The 23,359-nt window shown below is 36.8% G+C and overlaps 1 protein-coding gene and 1 pseudogene across 1 annotated transcript; both read left to right on the top strand.

Moving 5' to 3' along the window:
• The first annotated feature begins 4,267 nt into the window (after nucleotides 1-4,267).
• Nucleotides 4,268-5,208, top strand: LOC148776858 (olfactory receptor 4K13-like; annotated as a pseudogene).
• Nucleotides 5,209-14,499: 9,291 nt separating this feature from the next.
• On the top strand, nucleotides 14,500-15,441 carry LOC148776857 (olfactory receptor 4L1-like). The gene has a single exon (XM_088840092.1). The coding sequence runs from the start codon at nucleotides 14,500-14,502 to the stop codon at nucleotides 15,439-15,441; it is 942 nt and encodes a 313-aa protein (XP_088696218.1).
• Nucleotides 15,442-23,359: the final 7,918 nt, after the last annotated feature.

Below are 23,359 nucleotides of genomic sequence, written 5' to 3'. Positions count from 1 at the left end.
GATGTAAGAATTTCCTATTATACTCAATTTTGTAATTCTATTAATTTTTTCTGCATTTTATAAGTTTAATATTGTGATATCAAAATGACTAGTAGAACTTGTTTTAATTTTAGAAAAAAATCAATTTAGAATAAAAAGATATAAAAACATACAAGAACCCTTTGAATGAATAAAGCAATGAGATAGGACCTGCTCTTTCTAACACTAAGATATACCAACAAACATAATGAGTAAAAATAAAGTGCATAGGACCTCCTCAAAAGTTAACAGCCAAGACAAGGAATAAAATGAGCAGACCCAAAAAAGAACCTGATGCATCTACAAATTTGCTAGGTTATATATATATATACAAGAAAAAAAGTTGTTAGTGGAGTAACTATTTCATTGGAATGATGGAAAATTTCCTTATATCATTTCTCAATAAATTTCAACAGATTTGAGTTTAAATGTGACATTTTCAACCTTAATAAAATTTATAGTTAAAGTCACCTGGAATATATATTTGCCTAAATATAACATTTCTTAATGCTTATTTTAGAAATTAAACTACAACAACAAAACAAAAGAAACTATACAAAATCCCGCAATTCACAACTAGTGACAGCTTCCAAAACCCCCTTGATTATCTATTGTACCCTTTAAAGAATTGTCAATTTGAGAAGTGAAAAATGGTATCTCAATTTCCATAATGGCAAAAGTCTCTTTTAACAATCCCAGTTACTTTTTACTGCCAGTCTCTGAGGACTCTGAAACAAGCCAGTGAGTTTTCTCCTTTATACCTCCTATTAAGGGATACGTTTATATATTGAGCAGTTTGAAGTCCAGAGCAGAAAATAAAATCACTGGATAATAACTGAGCATTCAGGATTTCATAGTGATGTTACTTCTAAAGTACAAGTGCAACTGGTAGGTTACATCATCCTGATGTGTTTCTCTACCTGTATATCACATCTGTCACGCTAGTTCATTTATGATATAAATGTGTCTGTAAGTGATAAAATTCAAATGCCAAAATAATAACTGAGGTGAGGGTTGAAGAGTGAAATTGCACTGGAAAAAAACCTTATTTTTATATAAGTGGAAAAACATAAAAATCATTGTAATCATGTTTGCTGGGAATTAAGGCAGCAATCCAGGCCGAAGAAATTATTCTTAGAGAATAATATTCTTAGAAGTATTCTTAGGTAATTATTCTTAGAGAATAATTATTCTTAGAGAGAATTATTCTTAGAGAATAATTATTCTTTTTTATGTTTTCAAGATATTTTAATTGGAGACCCTGATCAGATTAAATGACTTTATTCTTTGAGCTACTACATAATATAGAGGAATTTGAATATTTGTTTCTAGGGATGCAGTTACTATAAAGGGAGTTAGATAACAAAACTGCAAGGATAAAATGCCTGATTCATGGCTTGGACAATAATAGAGTTTCAACACATACAAAATATTGATGCTTTCATTACACTTGTTCAGAATTACGGAGAGGAATATATGACAAACTATCCAGTGACAGCAGTCTGAAAATGGCCATGTATTTAAACAAACATTAGTTTTTCTAGTAGTCATGTATGGATGTGCGAGTTCCGAAGAATTGATGATTTTGAACTGTGATGTTGGAGAAGACTCTTGAGAGTCCCTTGAACTGCAAGGAGATCCAACCAGTCCATTCTAAAGGAGATAAGTCCTGCGTGTTCACTGGTAGAACTGATGTTGAAGCTGAAACTCCAATACTTTGGCCACCTGATGTGAAGAGCTGACTCATTTGAAAAGACCCTGATGCTGGGAAAGATTGAGGGCAGGTGGATAAGGGGACAACAGAGGATGAGATGGTTGGATGGCATCACCGACTCAATGGACATGGGTTTCTGTGACTCAGGGAGTTGGTGATGGACAGGGAGGCCTGGCGTGCTGAGGTTCATGGGATCGCAAAGAGTCGGACACAACTGAATGACTGAACTGAACTGAGTTTGTAAAAATAAAAAAAAAGAGAGAAGAATCACCCTGTCTAGGATGTGATGTTTGCCAGGTCAATGAGCACCTTCAAATCTATTTATGTGCATACTTCAGAAAAACACAGAAGATCCAGTGGCTGCAGCTTAGATAAAATCATTGTCTTGCATTAAGAGTACAAAGAACAAAGAAGGAATGATGATTCACATATCAGAGATTTCCATTTTCTATCTGACTACCCACTCCAGTGTTCTTGCCTGGAGAATCCCAGGGTCGGGAGAGCCTGATGGGCTTCCGTCTATGGGGTCACACAGAGTCCGACACGACTGAAGTGACTTAGCAGCAGCAGCAGCAACCATGTGAAAGAATGAAGTTTCTATGCAACCCTGATAATGGTGTCAAACATAATGGTTAGAGTACGGCCACTTATCAAATGTGTGTCTTACTGATATTAATCTTACATACCTAAGTGCATAAAACGTTCCTTATGATCAACCGGATATCAGTTCAGTTCAGTGGCTCAGTCGTGCCCGACCGGATATACTGTGTCTCTAAAAACTACACTGTGTGATTAACAGGTTAAAGGTACACAAATAATCAAATATGTCCTATTTTATTCTCTCATTTTGGCATTAGGTCTGACTCTAGGCTCTGAAAAAGGCAATAAAAGCACTAGGGATGATCACTGAGCCTGTAATTAAACTTGAACAATAGAGCTAAAGTCAGATCTACAGGGGAGGCAATGAAATAAGTGAATTTATGTAAATGAAATATTGACTTTTCCTTTTATTCATATTTTAAAAAGATAATTTCGCTTAACAGAGTCCACCTCAATCAGCACCACAATATCTATGACTTCTATCTATCCTTGACAAAGTTAAAGGTTAAAGGAAAGTTAAGGAAAATCAACGAGAGGAAATAGGTCCAAAGGTGAGAAGTAACTATCCAAAGATGCTACTCTGTTCAAACAGTTCATCATACTTTTAGTTTGTTTGTTTAGATGCACAATGGTAAACAATTCAGTCACCCTGCTTCTTACATCTCTTTGAGTGAAAAGTTGAACAGGACTACCTTGGTTACATCACTAGCTCATGGTCTTAGTAACAGTATTTTTGGTATTTCTACATACTCATTGTATTTATGAAAATATGTGAGTTAAAAAGCAAATATCAGATAAAATCGGTCACAGATTTTGCAACACTTGCCTGCCAATGCAGGAGATGCAACTGATATCCCTGGGTCAGAAAGATCCTCTGGAGGAAGGCAAAGCAACCCACAGTATTCTTGCCTGGCAGGCTACCGTCCACAAGGTCGCACAGAGTTGAACACAACTGAAGTGACAGTATGCAGCATGCAGGGTAAGAATGCACAGATGGAATAAACTTATTTACATAGCCACATAAAGGGAAGATTTAGGAAAATAGGTGAAATGAGTATCTGCACTTTTGAGAGTTAATCTGGTGTTTCAGGTGTAAAGGAATAGGGTTTGATCTCAGTAAACCACGGAGCTGTCTCAATACTTAACTGTCTATCAACAATACATGTCTTTAATCAATCTACTTCAGGAAGCATAATGCACATAGTGTGATTTTGGCAATAATTTTTTATTTATTTTATAGAGTTATTTACTATCCTCATAATGTTTATGGGATGAGTAGACCAGTAGTGATGAATTCTCCTTCATTTCTGATTTTTCTAAATTGCATCTTCTCTTTTCTTCTTAGCCTATTTAGAGTATCATTGCTTTAATTCATTTTTTTTAACAACCAAATCTTGGTTTCACTGGTTTCTTTTGCTATCTTTCTCTGAATTCTACATTTAATTTTTGCTATAATTTTTGTTATTTATTTTCTTCATGCTGCTTTAGGCTTGAATTGGTCTTCATAATATCTTTTTTAGTAAAGTAAACTTATTACTGCATACTGAGGATATCATAATGTACTTCTTGAGATTCACAAAAGATAAAAATCTACCTCCAGTAGATTTGAAAACTCTCCTTTGTCACTCTAATACACAGTGTGATCTGGAGTTGAACATGAAAGGAGACAAGTTTTCTGTGTCTAACTGAACTTGCTTTGCACTAACCATCAGAAAATTTGATTTAACTTGGTCCATAATCATCACCTTTTTATGGTCTCAAGGTCCTGTGAAATATCTCCAACTGCTAAATACCTAAAAAGCAGTCCTACTGCCAAACTGTCATTACTCTGAATAAAAGGCAAAATGCTTAAGTAAATATTGAGTTCCCTGATCTGTTACTTCCTATCACACCCTCTTTGTTTTCCCTTTTCAGACAGCTTCTGCAGAAGGATGAATGGATCTCCTGAATAACAGATCAAGTGTTTCTGAGTTCATTTTGGTGGGACTTTCTACTTCTCAAGGAACTCACATATTCTTTTTTGCAATCTCCTTGCTGGTCTATGTCGCCATCCTAGTAGGAAACCTCCTCATTGTCATCTCTGTGATAGCTGATAACCATCTTCACTCCCCCATGTATTTCTTCCTGGCAAATTTATCATTTTTTGATGTATGTCTTTCTTCTGCTGCAATTCCCAAAGTGACTTCAGACTTCCTCAGAAAACACAAGACCATCTCCTGGTGGGGTTGCCTGATCCAGATGTTCTCTATGCACTTCTTTGGGGGTGCAGAGATGTCTCTTCTGATAGCTATGGCCATTGACAGGTATGTTGCCACATGCAAACCCTTGCACTACAAGACCATCGTGGGTCACAGGGTGCTCATTGGGCTTCTACTGCTCTCATGGGTGATTGGGCTTATCCATACTACAAGCCAGATGGTTTCTACGGTGGGTTTGCCTTTCTGCGGTCCCAATGTATTGGACAGCTTTTTTTGCGACCTCCCCCTGGTCATCAAGCTTGCCTGCACTGATCCTTACATCCTGGAGCTCTTGGTGATCGTGAACAGCGGGCTCTTGCCCTGATCTGCTTCATTCTCTTGCTCGTATCTTACGTGGCCATGCTGCTCACCATCTGGCAGCACTCCTCCAGTGCACCCTCTGAGGCTCTGTCCACACTGTCTGCTCACATCACTGTCGTCACTCTCTTCTTTGGCCCTGCCATCTTCATCTATGCTTTCCCATTTAATAGTTACTCTGTAGATAAATTTCTGTCTATGTTGTACTCTGTCATCACTCCTCTCCTTAATCCAATTATTTATACTCTGAGGAATCAGGAAATGAAGGCAGCCATTAAGAGACTGAGCAACCAGTACATTGGTTCCTGGTTCACCCCCTAAATATTGTCTGCTGTATACGATCATTTTTTGTTCCCTGCAATTGGGGGGTTGTTATTGTTACTGTTTAGTTGCTCAGTGTTGTCTGACTCTTTGCAACCCCATGAATGGTAGCCCAAGAGTCTCCACTGCCATGGAGTGGATTACTATTTCCTCCTCCAGGAGATCTTCTTTATCCAGGGATTTAGCCCATATTTCCTACACTGGCAAGTGGATTCTTTATGGCTTAGCCACCAGGGAAGATCATTTAAATATTTCTTCAAATAATTGAAATCAAATGTTAAATAATATTAAATTTATACCTTACTAAATGTGAAGAAAATAAGGTATCTTTTTATTTTATTGGAAAATATTCTTAGCACAAATGTAATACATCAATAAGCTTGCATTCATTGCCTCCTTGAACTCCTTGTTTTAGAATTCAAGGGAACTCTTATGAATGTTTAAAATAAATGATACACACTCGTGGTTATCACACAACACTGCTCTCTGCCTTGCAGAGTAATGAGGAGGCATCCATATTAGGCGTGGTGATGTTAGAAGATCATGTTAAGAAGTCTTCACAGAAAAGCATTAAAAAAGCTAAAGAATAGACATGTGAGTGGGAAAAAGAGCATTCCAGGCAGAAGGAAAAGTTTATATGGATATTGTAAAGTGAGAAAGTCATATTAGGTACCAAAGACAGACGTTTATGAGGGAGGCTGATGACTAAAAGGAAGAAAGACACGTGCAGAGATTACATAGAAAGGTAGAGACCAGAGTATTTAGGCCTCCTGAATCCTAGTTTTTAGCAACATAAAGCAATTAAAGAGTTTTGAGAATGGGAGGTTTGAGAATAGATTCAACATACTTCTAAAGTGTCATGAAGGTTTGTCCTCTTAAGTGGAGAATAAATTGTAATAGAAATGAACACAGAGAAAATAGTGGGCTATTTGAGGTTACAAATCTGAATTTATTAATGATTCAGTGAGTTTATGGAAACATTGCAAAGAGTCTTTCTAAAGATGTATTGAAAACCTAAATTACGCAAACATCTTCAGGATCAACTCTTTTGATGTATTTTATTAACATATTGCAAAACAAGGAACCTGGAATAAGGCATATATTCTCTCATTTTCACCTTGTTTTTTCCCTTGTGTTCGATTGTATCTGCCTGTAGGGAAAAAGCAAATTAGCCAGGATGGCATGGTCAGGCTCTCTCACCCTACAGCCTCACGCTCTTGCCCCACATTTTGCAAATAATGATTATGTAACAGCTCTGATCACTTGGAGCGCTGTGCATTCACCTCACCAGGTGCTGCTGGCCTGTGGGCTACTTTGTGTGATACAGATATGTGAACTCCACCTAGAGAGCAGTGGCATTACTGCTGCATCACGGCTGCGTCCGTTGGGTAAGCCACAAGAGGAGAGAAGACAGCGTGACTGCTGCTACCACTGCCGCATCAGCCAGGAGAGAACACAGTTATGACCGCTGTGCCAGCCTAGAGAGAGGTTGTGCTGTCGTTTTCTTCCAGCTTCCCCACTTGCACCTTCTCTCCCATGGGTTCAATGAACAGAGAACATAGTATGAATTGGCATCACAAACAGGATGAGAAGCAATACACCGCCCTGTTTTAGTTTGACCTTAGACATTGTGCACCAAATATTTCAGTTTATTCTGAAAAATTAAATGTGTACAATCCTTAACAACTGGTATGGGTAATCTCATCTGGATATCAATATTGTGCTCATATTATCCTTCTAATTTCTATTTTTAAGAATGCTCGGCTCTCTTGCAAACATCTCCTCCAAGGTCATGCTATGTTGAGGTGTATATCTCCTTAGCTGAAATACTTTTCTAATAGCATTCTAATTGCTGGCAGTTGCCTGGAGAACTACATTGAAAAAAATTCTGAGGTTCAGTTAGAAAGAATAAAAAAATTATTAGCAATATTTACTATGGGCTTTGGAAATGAATCATATTTATCATATATTTACAACCCTCGTTTTCTTGTAACCTTTTCAAGAGGATTTTAATTGAGGAGACATGGCAGAGTTCAGTTCAGTTCAGTCGCTCAGTCGTGTCCGACTCTTTGTGACCCCATGAATCACAGCACGCCAGGCCTCCCTGTCCATCACCAACTCCTGGAGTTCACTCAAACTCACGTCCATCGAGTCGGTGATGCCATCCAGCCATCTCATTCTCTGTCGTCCCAGTCTCGTCCCACCCCCAATCCCTCCCAGCATCAGAGTCTTTTCCAGTGAGTCAACTCGTTGCATGAGGTGGCCAAAGTATTGCAGTTTCAGCTTTAGCATCAGTCCTTCCAATGGACACCCAGGATTGATCTCCTTTAGAATGGACTGGTTGGATCTCCTTGCAGTCCAAGGGACTCTCAAGAGTCTTCTCCAGCACCACAGTTCAAAAGCATCCATTCTTCGGCGATCATCTTTCTTCACAGTCCAACTCTCACATCCATACATGACCACGGGAAAAACAATAGCCTTGACTAGACGGACCTTGGTTAGCAAAGTAATGTCTCTGCTTTTTAATATGCTATCTACGTTCGTCATAACTTTCCTTCCAAGGAGTAAGCGTCTTTTAATTTCATGGCTGCAATCAGCATCTGCAGTGATTTTGGAGCCCAAAAAAATAAAGTCTGACACTGTTTCCACTGTTTCCCCATCTATTTCCCATGAAGTGATGGGACCAGATGCCATGATCTTCATTTTCTGAATGTTGAGCTTCAAGCCAACCTTTTCACTCTCCTCTTTCACTTTCATCAAGAGGCCTTTGAGTCCCTCTTCACTTTCTGCCATAAGGGTGGTGTCATTTGCATATCTGAGGTTATTGATATTTCTCCCGGCAATCTTGATTCCAGCTTGTGCTTCTTCCAGCCCAGCGTTCCTCATGATGTACTCTGCATATAAGTTAAATAAGCAGGGTGACAATATACAACTTTCACGTACTCCTTTTCCTGTTTGGAACCAGTCTGTTGTTCCATGACCAGTTCTAACTGTTGCTTCCTGACCTGCATACAGGTTTCTCAAGAGGCAGGTCAGGTGGTCTGGGATTCCCATCTCTTTCAGAATGTTCCACAGTTTATTGTAACCTCCATAATATTCTTTTAATATTGTTGAGCCATCATGAAGTTAAACATAATTGTAAGACTACATGAAATTCCAAATCTGCTAAACTCCATTAACTAATCACTTATTGAGTACCACAAATCATTTTGATCACCCTGGTGAAGGCCAGGGGTTTCCCTGGTGGCTCAGACAGTAAAGTGTCTGCCTTTAATGTGGGAGACCTGGGTTCGGTCCATGGGTCGGGAAGATCCTCTGGAGAAGGAAATGGCAACCCACTCCAGTACTCTTGCCTGGAAAATCCCATAGATGGAGGAGCCTAGTAAGGTACAGCCCATGGGATCGCAATGAGTCAAACATGACTGAACGTCTTCACTTCACTTCACTGGTGAAGGCCTCCTCTGCTTGTTCTAGCTCCTGAGTGTGTGTGCTTCTTTCTCTTTCTCTCTCTCTTATTCCCTTGCAGAGTAAAAGGAAAGTTTTCTCTGTGCTAAGAACTAGTCTATAGTCTATGAATTTTCTTACATGCCTTGCTCTGTGTGTATCTATTTATTTTAATTCTAATTGAATAAATGCATTCAATTATCAAATTATAAATATTCAGATTGTAAAGCCAAATGAATAGAATTATAGTTTTCTGAAGTCCATCATCTATGGTAGATCCATTTTCATAAATTTGCTTACCCTCTACCAACCAAAACACTTAATGCTTTTTTTCTGGAAAGCACTTATTAGGGAGACTCCACACAACTCATACACTTGAAGGATTCATAATCAACTTAAATAATGAGAGACTAAGTCCTTACTCTGAACTCTAGAGACAACTAACTAGCACCTTTACTCTAATAATTCCCTCTGGGCGTTAATCACTAATCTACACCTTATGTATGTGTTTTGTGTCCTTTTTCTTTCTGACCTGCAAATGATTGTCGTGTATATCCACAGAGGCATAAAAGATAAATATATATTCAGAATCTTACTGTGTCTACGTATCTTTGAAGAGGCCATTCCTCAGCTAGAACTGGTAGGTTTAAATAGCAGTGCTAATAACGTAGAGAAACTGTATACTTTAATAAAGGAGGAAACTTTGTATACAAAACCTAGAAATTAATGAAAACCAGATTATTCTGATCATGAAGGCAATGGTAAAATACAACTTGGGTCAGATAGCATCTGGACAAATTTACCCAGTTTTAATAAGAAGAAAGCCAGTCTGTGATGGAAAAATACCACTGACATACTGATCTAAAGGGTCAGATTTATAATTTGAGTTTGTATTTTGAGAACATAAATTTGAGTTTGTTTATTGTTTAACCACTATTGTATAAAAAGACAAAATAATTTAGAATGTGGTAAAATAACAAAAAATTAGTTTCATCCTTGGCTACATTTAACATCTTTAGCCAGTCCAAAATATAGTCTAATAAAAATTGCATATCAAGAAAATGTAAAACATTGACTTATTTTATTTTATGTTCATTTAATTCTTCATATTTTTACTTTCCTACATTGGATATTTACTTCAACTGAGAAAACACTTATGGAATTCTAAATTAAATGTGATTAATTTAAATGAATATCTAAAAGATTTCCCCTCAAGTCTATATTTATTTTTCTGAAGTAACAAACCTTCTATTCAATATGATTGTCTAATTATACTGCTAATATATTTGTTTTGGTGATTTTGTAACCTAAGGACTATTTCCAATTTTTCTAAACTTACCACCTTTTTCTACCTACATTTATAACAAATACATACTTTAATATTTTAGACTTGATATGGGAAAAGAGTTCTTTGGGCACATATAATGTTGGAACTTTTCTACCAACTGTGCAAGCTTATTTTTTAATTAGGAAAATATTTATAATGGTTATTTTGGCAGAAAATCTGACTGTTCACGTCAAACATTTTTTGTGATAAGTGAATATTACTCATGGGTTATCTAATCCATACACAGCTTAACACTATGAGGATAAATAATCATTAAAAAAATTCAAGATCAATACAAACTTCACAGCCTTTATTACTTAACAAAAGAGCTTCCAGTTACATATCTCCACATACATTAAGTGCTTTTATGAAAATGTGTAGAAAGGCTTTATTACTGAATATAGACACAGAATATTAAACATAGTTTTCTTTCTTCAAGTTTGCACCATAGATGAACTAATAATTCTTACTCATTTAGTCACATAAACAGCACAAAAAGAGCTAGGCTCCCCAGTCACAGGTAACCATCCCATTCTCAGAAATTTCTGCTAGAGAAAAACCAAACCTTGCCTGATTGAGCGTTATTCAATTATTTTTTCATTCCTTTTCAGTTCAATATTATTTGTATAAATACATACCACTCAAAAATTTAAACTTTTTACGTGAGTTTTAAACTGTGCCTCAAGTTAGCAATAACTGTATTATTTTTCTGATTCTAACTTATTTTTACCTGTGTCTGAGTAGAAGAGTGAGTATTTCAAAAATATTTCACATTTGATCATATGTAAAAATTGTAACGGAGAAGGCAATGGCAAGCCACTCCAGTACTCTTGCCTAGAAAATCCCATGGTTGGAGGAGCCTGGTAGGCTGCAGTCCGTGGGGTCGCTAAGGGTCGGACACGACTGAGCGACTTCACTTTCACTTTTCACTTTCACACACTGGAGTTAAGGAAATGGCAACCCACTCCAGTGTTCTTGCCTGGAGAATCCCAGGGACGGGGGAGCCTGGTGGGCTTCCGTCTATGGGGTCATACAGAGTCGGACAAGACTTGAAGTGACTTAGCAGCAGCAGCAGCAGCAGCAGCAAAAATTGTAAAAATGAATTATTTTGTATCATAACATATTTGAATCATGTTTATGTGCATTTAGATGGATATATTTTACAAATATGCTTGTAATTTTTTTAAAAGCATAAATTAATAAATATAATTTTTGCTTTTAATTTTCCAATTTTACATAATAAACTATAAAAATTACTTTTAGGATTCTCCTCAAGGTTTTCTTCTATTAGTATTTTGAGATCGAAGAGTGCATAATTTTGATAATTTCATAACTATATGTAGATTTTTTATTGCATTAAATATAATACCAATGATGATGACAACAACTCTTTTAAAATTATCACATATTTAATAAGGAAAATCATTTTCATTAACACTAAGTGTACTTTACCAATTCTTGCAGAGTAAAAATCCTCCTGTGGTCCTTATTGGTTTGAGTATCCTCACAATCACCAGGAAACAAGATAAAGTTAACGATAGAATTTGGGGAATGCACATAGGTATTTAGCACCTATGTGTAGAATAAAATAACACAAAAATAGATCAAAATCCTTCAAGCTAGTCTTTAACAGTATGTGAACCAAGAACCTCTAGATGTATAACCTGGATTTAGGAAAGGCAGATGAACCAGAGATCAAATTGCCAACATCCATTCAATCACAGAAAAAGAAAGGGAATTCCAGAAAAACATCTACTTCTTCTTCATTGACTATGCTAAAGCCTTTGCCTGTGGAAAATTCTTAAAGAGATGGGAATACTAGACCTTCTTAACTGTCTCCTGTGAAATCTGTATGCAGATCAAGAAACAACAATTAAAACTGGACAGGGAACAATGGACTGGCTCAATATTGGAAAAGGAGTATGTCAAGGCTGCATATTGTCATCTGGCTTATTTAACTTACATGTAGAGTGATAGTGACAGTGAAGTCACTCAGTCGTGTCTGACTCTTTGTGACCCCATGGACTCTAGCCTACCAGTCTGTAGCCTACCAGGCTCCTCCCTCCATGGGATTCTCCAGGCAAGAATACTGGAGTGTGTTGCATTTCCTTCTCATGTAGAGTACATCATGCAATATGCCAGGCTGGATGAAACACATGCTGGAATCAAGATAGCTGGGAGAATTATTAATAACCTCAGATATGCCAATGACACCATCCTAGTGGCAGAAAGTGCAGAGGAAATAAAGAACCACTTGATGAAGGTGAAAGAGAAGAGTGAAAAGGCTGAATTAAAACTAAACATTCAAAAAACAAAGATTATGGCATCTGGTCCCATCACCTCGTGGCCAATACTTGGGAAAAAAGTGGAAACATTGACAGACTTTATTTTCTTGGGCTCCAAAATCAATGTAAGTGGTGACCGCAGCCATGAAATTAAAAAATGCTTATTCCTTGGAAGAAAAGCTATGACAAACCTAGACAGCATATTACAAAGCAGAGACATCACTTTGCCAACAAGGTCTGTATAGCCAAAGCTATGGCTTTTCCAGTAGTCATGTATGGATGTTAGAGTTGGACCATAAAGAAGGTTAAGTACCAAAGAATTGCTGCTTTCAAACTGTGGTGCTAGAGAATCTGTTGCAAGTCCCTTGGATAGCAAGGAGATCCAACCAGTCCATTCTAAAGGAGATCAGTCCTGGGTGTTCTTTGGAAGGACTGATGCTAAAGCTGAAACTCCAATACTTTGGCCACCTCATGTGAAGAGCTGACTCACTGGAAAAGACTCTGATGCTGGGAGGGATTGGGGGCAGGAGGAGAAGGGGATGACAGAGAATGAGATGGCTGGATGGCATCACCAACTCGACAGACGTGAGTTTGCGTGAACTCCGGGAGTTGGTGGTGGACAGGGAGGCCTGGCGTGCTGTGATTCATTGGGTCGCAAAAAGTTGGACACAACTGAGCAACTGAACAACAAAAACAAGAAGTTGAAGAGTAGATATTATTTTATTTTTATAGAAAATTGTATCAATTTTGAAAAGAATTAATGAGTATGTTTCCCTGGTACATATTAGGGCAGGACTAAAATTTGGTTCTTGACCCTTGGTTCAGTGTTTTGTTTTGTTTTTCCAAGTTTTGATAACTGGACTAAGCAATAACTTCTGAATATTTTGTGAACTATAAAGAAAAAAAAGGGAAATTCAGAGTAAATTCTCCACATTCTGTCCTTGTACTCTAGAAATAGAACTTGGTATAAGCATATGTGTGTATATCTGTGATTCTGTCTCTGTGTCTGTGCAGCTGGTATGTGCCATTAATAGTTTTTTAAAGGAAAAAAAAAAGAAACAGGAAGATGGGGCCAAAAAATCTAAATCAAAGAGAAAAATAGACAAAAGTAAGCCACCAGTGCCCACTCATTGTGGAAAAACTGTACAAGTATCAAGGATATTTGAACCAGGAATTATCAAGAATCAGTCTGGACACAAGTTTGAAAAGTCAGAGGAAAGCAATCATCACCAAAAAGTAAGCATTTAGGAGCCAAGGGGAAAAAAAAGCACTACTTGTGAAAGACTTGATTGTTTAGAGATCATTTACACAGAGAACGCAAAGAGACAAGAAAGAAAACTCCAGCCAGGAATCCAGCAACAAGAGAGTCAGGGAAATAGACAAAAGGCAGAGGCTGAGAGTTTTATTCATGAACCAAATATGAGATACAGAACACAACTGAAAAAAAAAAAAAGGAAAGAAAGAAAATAGAAGGAAGGAAAGGAGAAAGGGAAGGAGGGAGGGACAGAGGGAGAAGGAAAGAACAAAGGAAGAGAGAAACATTAACACAGAAATATTTACGTTCTTGTGCAGAAACTTCGTGGGAAGCTTATTTTATTATTATCTGGGGGAGGTAGGGACACATGACAGACTGTAGCCAGTTTAAACCTTCAGGAATAAGTTAAAGCATTTGGTATATATATTTGAGATGAAAGGGAAGGGTGAGAATGTAGTATAGGTGAGAGAAGAAAGTACTGTAGCAATTTGCTATGAACATATCTGAATATTTCAAACTAGGAAGGTGAAAAGGGTAAAAGATTGAATACTAGTTGCCAAAAAGTTACATGACTATATTCTAATCCACTTGAATTAATTTATGACCAAAGACCATTTGATTATTACATGATCCATTAAACTCAGGGGTCACAAATTCATAAACTCATGGTAAAAACAACAAATAAATGTGAAGAGAAAAGCTATACCCACAAACTATATTTACAAAATTTTACAATAAATTTCCCTTTTGTGCCTTTCTGTTTGATAATAAATGCAGTAATGTGAAAGTATATATGGGAAATATGCTTGCATTAGTCAATTAAACTGTATTTTTCAGAAATATCTACCTTTTCTTTTTCTGTAGGAATCAAATACTACTTTCTATATGCCCATACCTTCAAAACTGTCACAGATTAAATCATCACTTTTTCTGGATTACCTTCATTTTAAAGACTTTCTGAAAACACGTACACAAACTTGATGAAAACGATGAATAGCTCAATGATATCTGAGTTTGTTTTGTTAGGACTCACTAACACTTGGGAACTTGAGCTTTTCTTTTTTTTCATATTTGTATTGGCCTATGCAGCAATTATGGCAGGAAACCTTCTCATTGTGGTCACCATAACCTTGGACTCTCATCTGCACTCCACACCAATGTACTTCCTCCTTGGAAACCTCTCCTTTCTTGATATGTCTATTTCTACAATCACAACCCCCAAGATGGTTGCAGATTTTGTCAGGGAGAATAAAACTATTTCTCTATGGGGCTGTATGGCTCAGATGTTCTTCCTTCACTTTTTAGGGGGTAGTGAGATGACACTTCTCATAGTTATGGCAGTTGATCGGTACTTTGCAATATGTAAACCTCTTCACTACACAGCCATCATGAACCACCGGGTACTCAGAGGCTCTGTGCTGCTGTCATGGGCTGTTGGCTTTGTGCATACAATGAGCCAGATGGTTTTTACCATCACCTTGCACTTCTGTGGTCCCAACATAGTAGACAATATTTTCTGTGACCTCCCGCTGGTTATAAAGCTCGCCTGCACCGAGACCTATGTTCTGGAGTTGCTAGTAATTGCTGACAGTGGACTATTGTCTTTCATCTCCTTCGTACTCTTGCTCATTTCCTACACTGTCATTCTGGTAACGGTTCCACATCGACCCTCTGGTGGTCTCTCCAAAGCTCTGTCCACACTATCTGCTCACATTACAGTGGTCACTCTGTTCTTTGGGCCGTGTATCTTCATTTATGCTTGGCCATTTAGTAGTTTTTCAGTGGATAAATTTCTTTCTGTGTTTTATTCAGTTATCACACCTTTACTGAACCCCATTATTTACACTCTGAGAAATCAGGAGATGAAAGCAGCCATGAATAGTCTGAGGACCCAACATATGAGCTCCAGAAAGACCTTCTAGGCAACAACCATGATGACAAAGATTTATGGACCATAATCCATATATAGTACCTCTTGGAATAAGTTGGTATTAATTTGTCTTTTGTGGTTTTTTCAATATTCATAATGTATTTTAAACCTACCAAATGCTCCATCATCATATCTCTATAATTTGTTTTATTGAAAGAATAATTTTTAATTGAATTCAATTCAGCTGGGATTAAATTTCTTAAATAAAGAAATAAGGAGGAAAAAAACAACTGACTCACTAACTATAGTGGGAAACCCAGAAATGTTCAAGACTGAACTTCATTAAATAAAGAGAAATCGAATATGAACTGGTCCACTTTTAAATTCAAAATGAGGGATCTTTCAGCTAAATTCTCCAGTTGCCCAAATGTGCATACAAAAGTATTAACTCACAAGCACATACACACATAAACTTACAATTTTGCATATAATACATATAAGAATTATTGCTTTTTTGACAAGGAAAATTTTCTATAAGTTGATAGATCAAAATAATAGCTGTCTTCTGCTGGCAAGAAGCACATATTTAATTCTTTTTTTGTTGTTGTTTTGTTTTTTTTTTTTTAGGTAATTAATTTATTTTTTATTGGAGGCAAATTATTTTACAATATTATATTGGTTGGTTTTGCCATACATTGATATGAATTTGCCCCGGGTTTACATAAGTTCCCCCTCCTGAACCCCTCTCCCACCTCCCTCCTCCCTTTATCCTCCCTCTGGGTCATCCCCGCATGCCAGCCCCGAGCATCCTATAATATGCATTGACCCTGAACTAGTGATTCGTTTCACATATGACAACATACGTGTTTCAATGCCATTCTCCCAAATCATCCCACCCTCACCCTCTCCCATAGAGTCCCAAAGACTGTTCTATACATCTGTGTCTCTTTTGTTGTCTCGTATACAGTATACTAACACATATATATGGAATTTAGAAAGATGCAAATGAGAACCCTGTATACGAGACATATTTAATTCTTAAGGAAAATAGAAATTCTACCCTAACATAATGACCAACCTTGATAGTATATTAAAAAGCAGAGACATTACTTTGCCAACCAAGGTCTGTCTAGTCAAGGCAATGGTTTTTCCCGTGGTCATGTATGGATGTGAGAGTTGGACTGTGAAGAAGGCTGACCGCCGAAGAATCGATGCTTTTGAACTGTGGTGTTGGAGAAGACTCTTGAGAGTCCCTTATACTGCAAGGAGATCCAACCAGTCCATTCTAGAGGAGATCAATCCTGGATGTTCATTGGAGGGACTGATGCTAAAACTGAAACTGCAATACTTTGGCCACCTCATGCGACGAGTTGACTCACTGGAAAAGACTGTGATGCTGGGAAAGGTTGGGGGCGGGAGGAGAAGGGGACGACGGAGAATGAGATGGCTGGATGGCATCACCGACTCTGTGGACATGAGTTTGAGTGAACTCCGGGAGTTGGTGATGGACAGGGAGGCCTGGCGTGCTGTGATTCATGGGGTCGCGGAGAGTCGGACACGACTGAGCGACTGAACTGAACTGAACTGAACATAAAAGTTACATACAGTTCATTTTACCTTATTCCATCATTCATGTTTGTATTCACAGGTGTTCTCATGTATCTATCAAGAGTCAAGTGAGAGCATTAGTACTATTTCAATCCACATGGAAAAGGAAAAAATAAAGAAACTCTCTATATTCAGTTATTTACTTCACAATAAAACAGAAAGTATTCAAGCTACTTGCATTGCATGAAGTGTGCCAATTTACAAGTTTGATAAACAGCTCGTGGGTATTAGAACACAAACACATTCTATGATCTCTTTGGCATCAAATTGAAATGCTCTGCTTTCCCCAGACATTCAGTGATCCTATTGTGGGTATCTGTCCAATACTTTTCTTCATTGCCTCGAAACAACTTGTTGTTGTTCAGTCATTTAAGGAGTATCTGACTCTCTGCAAGCCAAGGGACGGCAGCACCCCAAACTCCTTTCCTCCACTATCTCCCAGAGTTTGCTCAAATTCATGCCCATTGAGTTGGTGATGCTATCTAACCATCTCATTCTCTGGTGCCCTCTTTTCCTTTAGTCTTCAGTCTTTTCCAATAAGTCAGCTCTTCACATCAGGTGGCCAAAGCATTACAGCTTCAGCCTCAGCATCAGGATTGATTTCTTTTAGGACTGATTGGTTTGATCTCCTTTCAGTCCAAACTAATTATAGGCTAAAATGTGCTTTTAAAATGCTTCTCTACCCATATGTGCTTGATATATTTCACACTAAATTTTTATTTTAAAAAATGCTTTGAGGAGGGTTGGAAAGGTCCTTGGAGATCACTGGACATATTTGTATCTTTCCTATAATCTATTTCAATTGTAGAGTTTAATCTAGACACTGATATGGCATGTGGTTTTGTCAAATTTTTAACATTTTACCTTATTTATTTCAGATTCCTATTTAGTATAAAAGTGGATTATTAGAAATAATAAAAACCTCCAAGCAATCCTCTATATTCAATTATTTTATCATAGAAAAAAAATAACTATCATCAACTCCATGAGTATCACTCCCCTGTATATTTTTTAAAAATATTTTCCTCATTTTTGATACATTGTGAAAAAGTACATTTTGCACAGTTTTAACTTGATACAGATGGTACCTATATATTATTGCTGTTATTCTGAAATTTATTTTTTCACTCACTGTTTTGTTGTAGAGATTCATCTACTTAAATATATCCTGCTCTAGTTCATTCTTTTTAAAAATGTGGTTAAAATATAACATCTTAATTTTCAATTGTACAATAATGTTAAATATATGCACCTTGTGAAATAGATCTCTAGAAATTTTTCAAAAACTGAAACTCCATAGCCACTATGCAAGTGCTCTTATCACCTCACCTCACCCTGGCAACCACCAGTCTCCATTCTATTTCTAAGGATCTGAGTACTTGAGTCAATCAAGAAGTATTTTAATCTTCTTGAGATGGACTTATTTCACTTAGCATACTGTTCTCAAAGTTCACCCATGCTGTAGCATATGATAGGATTTCCTTCTTTTTTAATGCTAAATACCATTCCACTGTATGTACATGCCACATTTTCTTTATCCAATCATTCATCACTGGACATTTAGTTTGCTTCCACCCCTTGCCTATTGTAAATATTGCTGCAATGAACATAGGTGTGCAAATATCTCTTCAAGATACTGCTTTCAATTCTTTATAAATATATATATATATATATACACTTAGAATTCAAATGTGTGTTTTGAGTGGTAACTCTATTTTTATTCTCTGTTTTTAATTTTTGAAGAAACTCCATAATTTTTTCCTGAATGGTTGTCACATTTTATATTCCCACTAACAATGTGAGAGTTGGACTTGAAGAAAGCTGATCGCTGAAGTATTGATACTTTTGAACTGTGGTGTTGGAGAAGACTTTTGAGAGCCCCTTGGACTGCAAGGAAATACAACCAGTCCATTCTAAAGGAGATCAGACCTGGGTGTTCATTGGAAGGACTGATGCTAAAGCTGAAACTCCAGTACTTTGGCAACCTCATGCGAAGAGTTGACTCATTGGAAAAGATTCTGATGCTGGGAGGGATTGGGGGCAGGAGGAGAAGGGGACACAGAGGATGAGATGGCTGGATGGCATCACTGACTTGATGGATATGAGGTTGAGTGAACTCCAGGAGTTGGTGATGGACAGGGAGGCCTGGCGTGCTGCAATTCATGGGGTCAGAAACAGTTGGACACAACTGAGCGACTGAACTGAACTGAACTGAACTGATAGTACATGTTTCATAATTAATCTCCAAAAATATTTTATTGTCTTTACACTTTTTTATTATTTTAAACATTTATTTTTCAGTTATTTAATCCAACAAGAAATTAAATTTTGTATTGCTATATTAAAGGAATATAATTTATTTTAAATGGATATAAGTGATCATCTAAATATGATTTATTGAATAGATTTTCCTTACTGATTTTAATGTCATCTTCGCTATATATCAAACATTCATCTATGCTTGGCTCTGTTCCTGGACTCTATCATTCTGTCCATTAGTCATTTTATTTCTCAGATACAACAAAACAAATTCTTAAATATGGTTGGTACTTAGCACAATTAATCTATACTCTCCAGGTATGCTACTTTAAGAATATCTAAGTTTTTCTTGTCACTTAACTCTTACAGACGATTTTAGGATAAGTTGTCAAATTAGACAGTAACAATCTTAGGATATCAATTGAAACTGGATAGAATTTATAGATTAATTTGGAAAGAATAGATAATTTTATGATTTTGATTATTTTAATCCATAAACTTAGTATATCGCTATACCTAGTTACATTTTATTCTTTTCTTTTTAGTGATTTTGATTTGTTTGATTTGTTATCAGGTATTATATTTTCAAGCTACTAAATAGAAATATCTTTCGCTCTATATTTTAGTAGGTCATTACTCATGTAGAAAAACAGCAAATTTTCATATATTCATTGTATATTCATTAAATTTGTTGAAATTTTCTACCATTCATTTGTATTTTGTGTATAGATTCCTCTTAAAGTCCCAAGCCTCTAGTGGACCCCATTTTGTCAGAGCTCTTCACTGTGACCATCATCTTGAGTGGTCCTGCACAGCATGGCTCATTGCTTCACTAAGTTATGCAAGTCCCTTCGCCATGACAAGGCTATGATCCATGAAGGGGTACATAGAAAACAAATAGCAAGCTTTTCCTGATCTTTTCCAGACCAAGTTATTGTTTTCTGGATTCTTTCATATTGAATGGGTTGGAACCACCAGTACAGTGCTGAAGAGAAGCATTTTTTCCTCCTAAATATATAATGCTTGTTTCTAAAATACCATCATGGATGATACTTTTTTGAAATTAAGATATATCTCTTATATTAATAGATTTGTAATATTTTAATAATAAATGAATATTTAATTCATAAAATTTCTCTGCACAGTTTGAGATAATTATCCTCACTCATTTAATCTGTTATAATAATGGACTTAATTAACATTTTCAATGCTTTTTCTATTTTTCTCTTTTTCTAAGTGAAGTATAGTTTATATAGAATATTATGTTAATTTAAGGTGTACAAAATAGTGATTTTTTACATTTATGCAGATTAAATATTGACCACCACAATAAGTCTAGCAAACATGTCAGCATACAAAGTTGTTACAATATTTTTGGATATATTTCCCAAGTTTTAATCAAATTCTCCTGACTTCTCTACTTTATAATTGAAAGTTTGTACCACTTAATCTTCTTCACTTATTTTTCCACACCCCACACCAAACTCTTGTCTGGATATGTGTGTGTTAGTCGCTCAGTCGTATCTGATTCTTTGTAACCCATCGACAGTAGCCCACCAGGCTGCTACATCTATGGAATTCTCCAGGCAAGAATACTGGAGTGGGTTGCCATTCCCTTCTCCAGGGCATCATCTCAGCCCAGGGATCAACTCAGGTCTCCTGCATTACAGGCAAATTCTTGACCATCTTAGCAACCAGGAAAGCCTGAGTCTGGATAAAGTAGTCGTTAATTCTTAATGTTGCTGAAGCTGCAATTCTTTGTCCATCTGATGTAAAGAGTTGTCTCATTGGAAAAGACCCTGATCCTGGGAAAGATTGAAGGCAAAAGGAGTAGGGATGGAAGAGGATGAGATGCTTAGATAGCATCACCAACTCAATGGACATGAATTTGAGCAAACTCTGGGAGATAGTGGAGGACAGAGGTACCTGGCACACTATAGTCCATGGGGTTGCAAAGAGTTGGACATGACATAATGACTGAAAAACAACAAGTATCATGTACCAGATGAACTTAATAGATATATATATCCCGAAGATTCCACCCCAATACAAAAGAGTATAGTCTTTTCAAGTGCGCATGAAACTTTCTTCAGAATAAGTCACATGTTAGGCAAAAAAGCAACCTCAGTAAATTTAAGAAGATTGAAATCATATCAAGCATATTTTCTGAACACCATATTATGTAACTTGAAATCAATTACAAGAAAAAACAGGAAGAAACACAAACATGTGGTAGCTAAATATATGCTTGTTGCTGTTGTTCAGTCGCTGTCATGTCCAACTCTTTGCAACCCCATGAACTGCAGCGTGCTAGGCTTCCTTGTCCTTCACAATCTCCTGGAGTTTGCTCAAACTCATGTCCATTGAGTCAGTGATGCCACCCAACCATCTCATACTCTGCTGCCCCTTTCTCCCTCTGCCCTCAATCTTTCCCAGAATTAGAGTCTTTTCCAATGAGTTGGATCTTTGTATGAGGTGGCTGAGTATCAGAATTTCAGCCTCAGCATCAATCCTTCCAACGGATATTCAGAGTTGATTTCCTTTAGGATCGACTGGTTTGATCCCCTTGCTATCTAAAGGACTCGCAAGAGTCTTCTAGAAGAACCACAATTCAAAAGCATCAATTCTTTGGTACTCAGCCTTCTTTATGATCCAACAATCACATTCATACATGACTACTGGATAGGTTTGAATATATGAATATTTGTTGGCAAAGTAAATCTCTGCAGAGGTGGCAAGAATACACAGAAGAACTGTACAAAAAAGATCTTCACAACCCAGATAATCACAATGGTGTGATCACTCACCAAGAACCAGACATCCTGGAATGTGAAGTCAAGTTGGCCTTAGGAAGCATCACTATGAACAAAGCTAGTGGAGGTGACGGAATTCCAGTTGAGCTATTTCATTTTTTTTTAACTGATTAACATAAGGTATGTTTAATATCTTATTTTCCATCACATTTCACAATCAAAGCCTCCCCAGGTTAAACAGGCTCTATATTTTCTATTTGACATTTTCCAATGAGTCTACTTTCATTTTCTGATTGCAACATAATACAGAGTTTCATAAAGCTGCTGATACTGTAAACAAATGTGCACAAAGCAATAAATGCATCCAGAGCGTTTGTAATTTAAATGACAAAGAAAATAAAATGAATACCTGAATTTATTAGACATTATTCTAAAGATCAGGAAAGATTCTGTCCTCTTTTAACCAAAACCAACCTAAGACCCATGTCGATTATTCACAACTTGTAAATGTAAGTGTAATTTTCTCACATCCCCACCTAGTCCATGGATTGTGGAAGTGTCAACTAAAAACCTCAGATTTCATTAAATTTTTGGAGTCTCACATTTTCATGGCTTCCTTAGCATCTAAAACATTAATGACTAAAGAAATCCAGCCACTCAAAGAACATTGTAGGTGCTATAGGTATCCATAATTATTTGGCAACTGTGATAAAGTGTACATTGAATGATCATATCCTTGTTTCCCTGGTGGGTAAACACTCTTCTCAAAGTGAAAGGGAACATAAGAGATATTTTGAAGTGATTCTTTAATTTTTTTTTTAAAACAATTTTAGGAATCTTTACTTAAAAACCACCTTATCTTAAAATGGAGTAGCTTTGGTTTTACGAGCAGCAAGCAATGTACAGAAGCAAAAATGTATTATAGGAGCATTAAGTTCTACCTTAGGTCACAGCGTCTAATCTGAAAGCTTTGGCTATTAAAAAAATTTTTTTTTTTTACAATTAAAAGTTAAAATAGAGTAGCTATGGTTCAGACATCCTGGAAAATAACTATTTTCCAGATATCCTGAAAAATGATATTATGGGTGTGATTTCAGTTGAGCTATTTCAAATCCTGAAAGATGATGCTGTGAAAGTGCTGCACTCAATATATCAGCAAATTTGGAAAACTCAGCAGTGGCCACAGGACTGGAAAAGGTCAGTTTTCATTGCAATCCCAAAGAAAGGCAATGCCAAAGATTGCTCAAACTACCGCACAGTTGCACTCATCTCACACACTAGTAAATTAATGCTCAAAATTCTCCAAGCCAGGCTTCAGCAATACATGAACCATGAACTTCCAGATGTTCA

This window comes from Moschus berezovskii, chromosome 9 (genome assembly GCF_049115385.1).
Source record: "Moschus berezovskii isolate FMDL1 chromosome 9, NW_MosBer_1.0, whole genome shotgun sequence".
Lineage (NCBI taxonomy): Eukaryota > Metazoa > Chordata > Mammalia > Artiodactyla > Moschidae > Moschus > Moschus berezovskii.
The sequence above is the reverse complement of the archived record's forward strand: the minus strand, read 5'-3'. Positions and strand labels throughout refer to the sequence as shown.